The 9,787-nt window shown below is 38.4% G+C and overlaps 3 protein-coding genes across 3 annotated transcripts in view; 1 reads left to right on the forward strand and 2 right to left on the reverse strand.

Moving 5' to 3' along the window:
- The first annotated feature begins 1,276 nt into the window (after positions 1–1,276).
- On the forward strand, positions 1,277–4,911 carry LOC111651850 (reticulon-3-B-like). The gene is made up of 7 exons (XM_023401910.1): positions 1,277–1,491; positions 1,702–1,758; positions 2,941–3,079; positions 3,706–3,775; positions 3,881–3,927; positions 4,074–4,132; positions 4,744–4,911. Exons 1-7 carry the CDS (start codon positions 1,277–1,279, stop codon positions 4,790–4,792), a joined length of 636 nt encoding a protein of 211 aa, XP_023257678.1. The 3' UTR covers positions 4,793–4,911.
- A 469-nt stretch (positions 4,912–5,380) lies between these two features.
- LOC111651854 (acylphosphatase-2-like) lies at positions 5,381–7,486 on the reverse strand. The gene is made up of 4 exons (XM_023401913.2): positions 7,390–7,486; positions 6,982–6,998; positions 6,321–6,430; positions 5,381–5,721 (listed from the first exon to the last, which is right to left on the reverse strand). The coding sequence occupies exons 1-4, from the start codon at positions 7,484–7,486 to the stop codon at positions 5,607–5,609; spliced, it is 339 nt and encodes a 112-aa protein (XP_023257681.1). The 3' UTR covers positions 5,381–5,606.
- The window catches only part of LOC111651853 (equilibrative nucleoside transporter 1-like), a 10,188-nt gene continuing 7,512 nt past the window's right edge, over positions 7,112–9,787 (reverse strand). Inside the window, exons 10-12 of the mRNA XM_087172810.1 lie at positions 8,781–8,873; positions 8,418–8,617; positions 7,112–8,088 (exon numbers count right to left, since the gene is read on the reverse strand). Coding sequence (XP_087028936.1) covers positions 7,977–8,088; positions 8,418–8,617; positions 8,781–8,873 — 405 coding nt within the window. The 3' untranslated portion in view covers positions 7,112–7,976. The remainder of the gene's footprint in view (positions 8,089–8,417; positions 8,618–8,780; positions 8,874–9,787) is intronic.

Genomic DNA, 9,787 nt, shown 5'->3' on the forward strand with positions numbered 1-9,787 from the left:
AGTATAGTAGAGTATCAAAAGTGATTAAAACGTCATAGTATAGAAAGACATGAAAAGTCATTAAAATGTCACAGTTATAATAAGGTATGAAAAATCATAAAAACATAGTATAGTAAGGAATAAAAAGTCATTAAAATTTCATAGTATATTGAGTCATGAAAAGTCATTAAAATGTCATATTATAGTAAGGCATCAAATGTGATTTAACGTTATCATCTTTATACCTTAAGTATAGTAAGGTATAAAGTTATAAAAGTGTAATAGTATTGTACGGCATAAAAAGTAAAAAACACATCATAGTATAGTAATGCATGAAAAGTCATAAAAACGACATAGTATGGTCATAGTATGATTAAAACTCATGCAAATTAAATTGTATAAATAGTCATAAAATAGTAATAGTATAGTAATATATTAAAAGTAATAATAATTTAATTGTACAAAAAATTTTAAAAAGTAATGTAAATGAACCTATCAAAGTCATATAATCATCATTGTAAAGTAAGTCATAAAAACTTCATTTTATAGTTAAGCATGAAAAGTCATGTAAATAACATTGTACATAAAGCCATCAAATCATCATAGTATAGTAAAGCATGAATTGCCATCTAAATGTAATGATATAAAAAGTAATAAAATTGTCATATTATAGTAAGGAATGTAAATTAATAAAACTATAGTGGTATGGTAAGGCATAAAAAGTCATAAAAAGTCATGAAAGTGAAAAGTCATGAAAGTGAAAATTGTCATAGGACAGTGCAGCATGAAAAGTCATTTATAAGGTCATAGTATAGTAAAGCATGAAAAGTCATGTAACTTAAATTTATAAAGTTATAAAATCGTCATAGTATAGAAAGGCATGAAAATTCATTAAAACGTCATAGCATATTAAGCCAAAAGGAGTCATTGTAACATAATAGTATAGTAAGTCATAACAAGTCACAATAACATAGTATAATAAATCATAAAAAGTCATAAAAACATCATAGTAGTAAGGTATAAAGTAATTAAAACGTCATTGTATAGTAAGGCATGAAAAGTCATTGTAACAGAAATTATATAAAAAGGCATGAAAAGTCATAAAACCATAGTGGTATGGTAAGGCATAAAAAGTCATATAAAATCATGAAAGTGAACTAGTATAAAAAGTCATAAAATCATCAAAGTATAGTAATGCATGAAAAGTAATAAAAATGTCATCATATGAGCAATTTCACACGAGAGGGAGTGATATACTGAATATAAGCATGGCTATGAATCAGTCATAGGTACGAAGATGCACACACAACACAATCACAGCTGTGGGGTTCAGTGTAAATCCAACCTTCCCGCCTCTGCAGCCCTGCAGCTCGTCCACTGGAAACAACCCAAGAAGTCGGCGGCGTCATTCGGCCTGTCACTGCTGGTTCTCATTTCTGTGGCAACGCTGTCAGTCATCAGTGTTGTGTCCTACCTGCTGCTGGCCTGCCTCTGTGTCACCATCACTTTCAGGTAATGACCAATCACAGCACACAGTGTCTGCAACCAATCAGTGCAGGTCCTGCTGGTAGACATGACTATGATGATGATCAAACATTTCTGTAAGTACTGAGGTAAAATCATTTAATATTGAGATAAATCGTTCAGTCATCTCAGAGTGGAAAATGCTTCCATTCATAGGAAATTACATCATAATAACAGTCGTCTGCTTCCTGTCTGTAGGGTTTATAAATCAGTGATCCAGGCTGTCCAGAAATCAGACGAAGGCCATCCATTCAGGTAACACACATGTCTTTCTATACTTGTTAGGACCTGAACCTAGACAGACAGGACTGTCAGGACCTACATTGGTCTAGGCATTGGCTGACGTGTCCCCATGATGCAGTAATGTTTTAAAAAATATATTACAAGTAATTTAAACACATGGTAACACAAACACACTCAAATCAGTATTAATAATAAAGATAAAAAACAGATTCAGATTTCCTGAAGAAATTACACTCAGTGATCACTTTATTAGGAACACCACACTAACACTGGGTAGTTCCTCAGTTTTTCATGGATCCACCATATGTTGAAACTTTCCTCTGAGACTTCTGCTGGATCCAAGTCTGCAGACGGGGGTGGGGCATGACTCACTGTTAATGAAACCAGTTTGTTACATGGCGCATGATTGTGCAGGAAGGAGCCATTAGAAGATGCTGAACTGTGGCTATGAAGGATGAACATGGTCAGCAACATTCAGACCATGACTGATTGGTATTAACACCATCAAACCACCACCAGCCTGGGCAGGTTGGGTCCATGGATTCAGACTCTGACCCTGCTATCTGCTGCCTCAGCACAAATCCAGATCCATCAGACCAAGTCTTTACCTGTCCAGTGTTGGTGAGACTCGCGTTTCTGGTCTTGGTGACAGGAAGTGGAAGCTGATGTGGTCTCTGCTGTTGTAGGTTGGACGTGTTGTTCATTCTGAAGCTTCGCTGCTCACCACAGTTGTAAAGAGTGGTTATCTGAGTGGCCGTAGCCTTTCTGTCCAGGCTCCTCTGACCTTTGACCTCTCTCATCCACACAGACCTGCTGCTCACTGGATGGTTCTGTTGTTGGGTTAGAGATAAGCAGTTAGATAAACACTCAGAGTCACGATTCACGTTCTTCTTCATTACCTGAAGCTCCTCAGCTGGATCTGCTGTTGCCACATAATTGGCTGATTGGATAATTGTACGAATCAGCAGGTGTAAAGGTGTTCCTAACAAAGTGCTCAGTGAGTGTAAGTGATTACTGTGAGCTCTGTGTGAGGGACTGTTTCTAAAAGCCAAAATCCAATATTAGAAAATAACAGATGTCGTAGTAGTAGTATTGATAATGGGCATATATGTAAGACCTCCGTCCTCCTCCCATCTACTCTGATCTCCTGACCTTCTCTGACCGTCTTTGACCTCCTCTGTTCTTATCTATCAGGTCGCTATTGGAGAGGGACATCTCAATGTCTTCGGAGTCAGTCCGCCAGCTTGCTGATCAGTCTCTGATCCACCTGAACTGGTTAAGCAGTCAGACCATGAGGCTGCTGCTGGTTGAAGACCTGGTCGACTCTCTGAAGGTCAGAGTCATACAAAATGAGTTAGCATGGTGGCTAACTCTAGTTTGTATTTATATAAAGGTATTATATATATATATAAAGGTTTCCATGGGATGGTTAAAGTCAGTTTATAGAACTACTATGCAGTAGTATTTTCTTTCAAACCCACTACTTGCATGGCTGAGGGAGGGGGTTGGGAGATACAACCTGCCAGATTTAATCCACAATAGTGCTTTGTTATTGGACTGCTGTGTTCGTCATGGATCAACCATCACAAATGCCATGTTGTAGTAGAAGATGACTTATTAGTACAACTCGCACCAGACTACTTGGGACCAAAGACCGATGATTGACTTAGTCATTGTAATTTGTCATCAGTTCTGCAATGGTATGTAGGGGAACAGACCTATTAGTTGAAATGGATTGTGTGTTGCTGTATAGACCTGGTTAAACCTCAAGAGCGATTCTCACCAGATTCAAGTGGTCTGAGTGGTTCAAAGCCTCGACTGCTGAGGGGGTTCTCACAGCTGCTGGTGGACAACATTAATTGTTCTCTGAATGTGTGTGGTCTGTATGTTCTCTCTATGTTCTATATATATTCTCTGTATGTTCTCTGAATGTTCTCTCTGTGTTCTCTGATGTTTCAGTTGGCTGCTGTCATGTGGCTGATGACGTATGTTGGAGCTGTGTTTAATGGCGTCACGATCCTGATCCTTGGTGAGGCTTGTTCTCTCTGGTTCCCTCTGGTTTTGTTCTGTTCCCTGGTTTGAGAGTTTCTGCTTAACAGAGACTAATAAACTGATGCTTACTCTCTCCGTCTAGCTGACATAATTTTTTTCACCACTCCACTGGTCTACCAGAAGAACAAGGTACATGGAGAATGTTTCAGGATTGAAATGATTCAGTTTATTTTACTCCTTATTTTTAAATCTATGAGGCAAAATTCATGTTTGTGTTCCAACAGTGACAAGGTTTGATTTATGCTGTTTGTGTATGTATGTGTGTGTGTGTTCAGACACAGATTGATCAGAACATCGACTTGGTTCGGTGCAGATTGGAGGAGACGCTGTATAAGTGAGTTCCCTGAGAACCTACTCTGTTCTGATTATAATATTATTATTATATATTACATTATGTTATTACTCATAAACATTTGAATCCAATATTATATGTTGAACTGAACACATTTAGAACATTTAGTATCACCGTGACATGGTCTCAAGACACAACCACGACTGCTACTGGACCTAACTCCGGCCATGAGTGAGCAGCGTAAAGATCAGAGGGTGTAGTGGTTAATAAATAAACTCCCAGCCAATCACATCACTGCTCTCATCCTTCTTAAACTGCCTGAACCAATCGCAGTGAAGAACCACCGGTGAACACATGGAGACATTCAGAAATTAATGTTTACATCTGTCATGTTTTTGTCTTTCATTTTTTCACTTTTGTTGTATTTGTTTACATTTGTTGTGATTGTTTACATTTTTCCTATGTTTTGTGTTTGTTTACACAGCAGGTAAAAATAGATGATCATCTCTAGAATCACTGTTCATTTTGACCTGTGGAGACACCTGTGACATCCAGAGCCAGATGCGATTTTGATTGTAATGTTTGTGTGGATGTTGATTGGTGGTTCAGGTGTTGCTGCTGGACACCCTTACATATTGTTTCTGTGTCTTCAGGCTGCAGGACAGGTTACCAGGAGCTGTGAAAAGAACCAAAGCTGAGTGACTCCCTGACCTTCAAACACTGTGGCTCTGCCCTCTCCTCTGATTGGTCCATTTGTCAGCGACTCACCTGCTGAATTTATTCTGAAAGTCTTGTAATAAAAGCGAGACTGATAAAAAATAGTTGACTGCTGTTTTGTCGGGACCAGGAGTGGGCGACATGGAGGGAGACAGCACCAATCAACACTGGTGAAGATAGCTGTAATTTAACTCTCTTTCAGTCTATTATTGTTGTTGAAAACAAGTGATAGAGCATTTCTCCACAGGCATCCATCTAAGAAGTCCTGCTTTTTGTCTCTTCTGCCACCAGACTGTCTGCCTTAAACTCCTTCTCTAGTAAAGGTCAACCATAAAGGTGTTTCAGATGAGTTTAAAGGTGTGCTAGATCAGTTTAGAGTTGTGTAGGACAGATTTAGATAACGGTGTCAACTTTAATGGGGCCCAGCAGACTCATGATGACAGCCTGACACCCATTGCGGGGCCCAGTGATTGGTCAAAACATAATTTAACCTGAATACTAGGCTTCCACAGTAATGCTGTATTGATAACTGTCACCGGCCTACCACAAATGAATAATTTTATTACTAAAAGAAATGATTAAAAGTAGGTTTTAATAAATCAGAAAACACTGCACAGACAAACACCAGAGGAACAGAGGGAGGTGGATTTACTGATACTGAAATAATCAATAATCAACACAACTAATGTTTCATGTTCTGTTACCTGACAAATAGATATATTAACTTTCAGGGTGAGTAATCAGCTTATCACAGATGTGATGTTATTCATGATGTGACCTCAGAGGTGTCTGAGTGTGCTTAGTGGCGAGTAGAGAAGCCGTGGATCTCCAATTTTGAAATTTCTCGCTCGTTGGAGAAAACGGCTCGATCAATACGAGAACATGGACTGCCAACGTTCTTCAGCCAGAGCTTCCTGAAAAACACAAGGAGAGAGAGTTGTTCTGCTGATTTGGATCCTCCTCCTAAGAGTCACACCTGAACACAGATGTGAAACACATGCTGATCTGGTTCAGTGTGACATCACTTCCTGAGGATGTCATGATCTGTGATGTCCCTCCAGAATAAAGCTGCAGAGAAACAGAGGCTGCAGAACTTTTTTAATTTCCTTCAGTTTCACAGTAAAACATCATGATACACTGCAGACAGGAGCTGACAAAGACCAAGTGTATCACTTGATAATGGGATAGTTTGACTACATGGAAACTGTTCTAGATTAAAAATGAGGTTCAGGTTGTAGCGCTGCTTTATTGTTCCTGTTTACAGGATGCATTATGGTAACTGTAGCTCTAAAACTAAAATGGTCCCAAACAGAAGTAAGACAGAAAAATAACAGGTGACAAAATCCACTAGTCTAAACATGTTTTTAAATTTCTACAATTAATTCTACAGTTCATATGGTGTGTGTGACATTCTGCTGTCATCAGCTGAACCGACCTCACTGATTGGTCAGTGTGTGGAGGTATGGCACTAATTCACAACAGGGTTAAATAAAAATGGTGAAAAATAACTCACATATCGTTGACTTTGCCTGTAGGTCCCTGGATTTGACCAATCACAGTGCCCTGTCTGGTGTTCTTCACCCAGCCACTCAGACCCAGACTCCGGCCATGATCCTCCGTGTACTGACACACAGTGGGAAGTAACTAAATACTTTTACTCAGGTACAGGAGGACACTGAGGAACTGATTCCGAACCAGCTCCATCTGAAGTAGCTACAACACTAAAATGCTGCTGAAGCATCAATGACTCAGGATCAGTGATCTCATGATGTCACAGACGATCAGAGATCACAGCTTCACGTACTTATCTGATTCACTTTTTTGTTTTGATTTTATTTCTTTATATTTGAAGGTTGGTTAGTTGGAAACAGCAGAGCAACGGTAAATGTATTCATAATTTCATAAAAGAATCATTTGTTCATTCATTATCTACAAAGTGTTCCTTGCACATCCAATGGCAGTGGAAGCTGCTATAATGAAAATGCTCCATGACTGTCAGTACTAGTGAAACAGTAAAACATAGTATTATCATTCAATCACTATAATATTATGCCATATTATTGTTATAGCATATTATTAGCATTATGATTATATCATTAAAATATATTAAAACAAATTTAATAACATTATTATAGTGATAACATGATTCATTTGAAGTCTGACATGAATCTCACCATTCTGAAGCAAACACCTGTAAACAGACAGAAAAGAAACCTAATTATTCTCTCATTATAAACATAATAACATGCAGTTTAAATAATATAATATATATGCCTTTTACCAATTAAAAATATTACACTGCTGTGATGTCATAAAATTTTATTTTTAATTTGATTTCAGTCATTTATTAATAAAATCTAAAGCAGAATCAGTTTCTGCAGGAATATTCACTGTGAATATTTACAGTGTATATTCACCATATTTACTGTATATATTTACTGTGTATATGTACCATAATACTATTTACAGAAATCAAAGAGAGAAACATATGAACACTGTAGAAATATGAGAGAATCTACACACAGACAAACACACCAACATATATGTGCCATGAAACATATGACATGTAACATGTTGCCTACCCTGTACATTCCCAAAAATCTCATAGTCCACTGAAGTCAGTTTTATTTCAGGCATGACAACGTTCAACAGACAAAATAAAAGCCCAGACAGAAACATGTCAGTCCACCTTAAATTTAACACTGATCTCAGCTGTGTTTATTTTTATGTCTGACATTTAAAACCCCTCTGACAGCACTTTCAAAAATAAGAGCAGCGTCCTGGGATGTCTGTCAAATTAAAAGCATCAGCTGAAGGATCTGCTTCTGATGTTGTTGTGAAACATCATTCTCAGACATGAATATAACGGCGACACTAATAAACATTGATATGTGTAAATATCAGAGGTCTCATGGTGTGTGTCTTTAACAGATAAATATGAATATTTATGTTCCTGAGGATGAACGCCACCATCAGGACTAAATCAAAAATAACCTGATGGTCTGTTGAACTGCTCAACTTCATCAGTTTCAGCTTCATCTTCAACCACAAACTGCTTATAAAACAATTCTTCTGAAGGTTTGACAGTCAGCTGTAATGACAAAATCAATCCTGAACAGAAAAGTCTTAATCAAAGCTTTAGACCAGTAACAACCAGGAGTTTTCCCAGTCAAACCAGTGCTCTCAAGAGAAAGGATAGAGCAGCTCCTAAAGCCAAACCCAGAGACAGAAAGAAAGCCATGATGGCTCCAGCTGTTTCTGCTTCATAAGGAGAAACGTTCCTGCGGAATAAAAGAAATGTAATATTAGTATTTTATTTCATAATGTTAACTTTATTGCAACATATTTAATGTCAAATTCAGTATCTATTAAACAACCTTTAATGAAGCTTTAACAAATGTTTAATATGAGGTCAATACAGTTCAGTTAAGAAGCTGAAAGACTCTGTGTGTTTTACACTTACCTGTGTAGTGTAATGGAATATTTATTCAATAGTTTGTTCTGATTGTTATTCAACTACCAATACTGTATATTAGTGTGATTGATTATTAGTGAAGTATCTTCATCCTGGTACACATGAAGGTTTATTGATTATCAATCAGTTTCTTACTTTGGTCCGTAACACATGCAGAGGCTGGCCAGGTATCCGTTACTGAAGGCGAAGATGATCATGAAGACTATGAAGAAACTATCATGGTGGAAGAAGACAGGCAGGTGGAGACGAGGTTGGACATTACACAGCATGAAGAGAGGGATGAAGACCAGGCGACACACGATGGACACAGGAAGTAACACACTGTCCTTCTGAGGCTGGAGACACAGAGAGTAATTCACCAATAAGCATTTAATCTGCTGTATGTCCTCCAGCCAGGTGGAGACAGAGGACAGACTGTGTGAGTCGGGTGGAGATAGAGGATGTGTTGGTGTGTTTGGTGTCTCTGTGGAGCTGTTGAATGTTAGATATGAAACTCACCCACATACAGATGGCTGTTAAGCTTCGCCCGGCCCAGTCACACAAGTTAAAGAGCAGGAAACAGCTGACTGGGATGAAGTACAGGTCTGCAAAAGATCATCCATGAAGTGTAGTTAGTGGCTCCACCTGTATTACCTCCAACCATACACTAACAGTGGTCATGTGATCGATAAGAGGTTAAACTTCACACAGAGGTCAAAGGTCAAACACCAAAGGTGACTAGTGATGGAGAAAATACCTTATGTGACTATTTCTCACATGTGGGCAAACTGTGAGAGAGCATAGCAGAAGCTGAGGTCATGACCCCAACATCACCGACACATTTGAATGACTGAGAACCACGAGGCAGGTTCAACAAACCAGGATCACTTCCTGTGATCTGGTTTAACTGAACCTGACTTGGTTGTGATAACCTGTACTGTGAAGCTGGTTATCACCTGGTTCAGGCATGAGCTCTTCATGCGACAGAGGAAGAGTTTTAATAATAAACAACATCGTCAGAACCATGAATAAAGTATTGATATGATGTGAGAAGAAATGCCGACACCTGCAGGTAAACTCAGGTGTAGTGACGTCATCAAGTGAAATTCAACAAGGTGAAATGTGAACAAACGAGAACAGAAACAGTAGAAATAATGTGACTGATTAAAGTCAGTCTGAGGATTAACTGTAAATAAGAACATGAATTATCATCAAGTTCATCAATAACAACAGCAACACCAACACCAACAACAAAAACACCAACACCAACACCAACACCAACAACACCACCACCACCACCAACAACAACAACAACAAAAACACCAACAGCAACACCAACAACAAAAACACCAACACCAACACCAACACCAACACCAACAACACCACCACCACCACCAACAACAACAACAACAAAAACACCAACAGCAACACCAACAACAAAAACACCAACACCAACACCAACACCAACACCAACAACACCACCACCACCAACAACAACAACAAAAACACCAACACCAACAACAACA

The sequence above is a fragment of the Seriola lalandi genome, unplaced genomic scaffold (assembly GCF_002814215.2).
Source record: "Seriola lalandi dorsalis isolate HSWRI2012SDOR001 ecotype SW California unplaced genomic scaffold, Sedor1 jcf7180002053829, whole genome shotgun sequence".
Classification (NCBI taxonomy): Eukaryota; Metazoa; Chordata; class Actinopteri; order Carangiformes; family Carangidae; genus Seriola; species Seriola lalandi.

What these genes read in the sequence shown, in the direction of transcription:
- LOC111651850 (XM_023401910.1), top strand. Translation starts at nt 1,277, where the DNA reads ATGCACACACAACACAATCACAGCTGTGGGGTTCAGTGTAAATCCAAC. An exon ending in GACGAAGGCCATCCATTCAG is followed by an intron (nt 1,759 to 2,940) that starts GTAACACACATG and finishes CTTATCTATCAG; the next exon opens with GTCGCTATTGGAGAGGGACA. An exon ending in ACCTGGTCGACTCTCTGAAG is followed by an intron (nt 3,080 to 3,705) that starts GTCAGAGTCATA and finishes CTGATGTTTCAG; the next exon opens with TTGGCTGCTGTCATGTGGCT.
- LOC111651854 (XM_023401913.2), bottom strand. Translation starts at nt 7,486, where the DNA reads ATGTTTCTGTCTGGGCTTTTATTTTGTCTGTTGAACGTTGTCATGCCT. An exon ending in ACAGGCAAAGTCAACGATAT is followed by an intron (nt 5,722 to 6,320) that starts GTGAGTTATTTT and finishes TGTGTTTTTCAG; the next exon opens with GAAGCTCTGGCTGAAGAACG.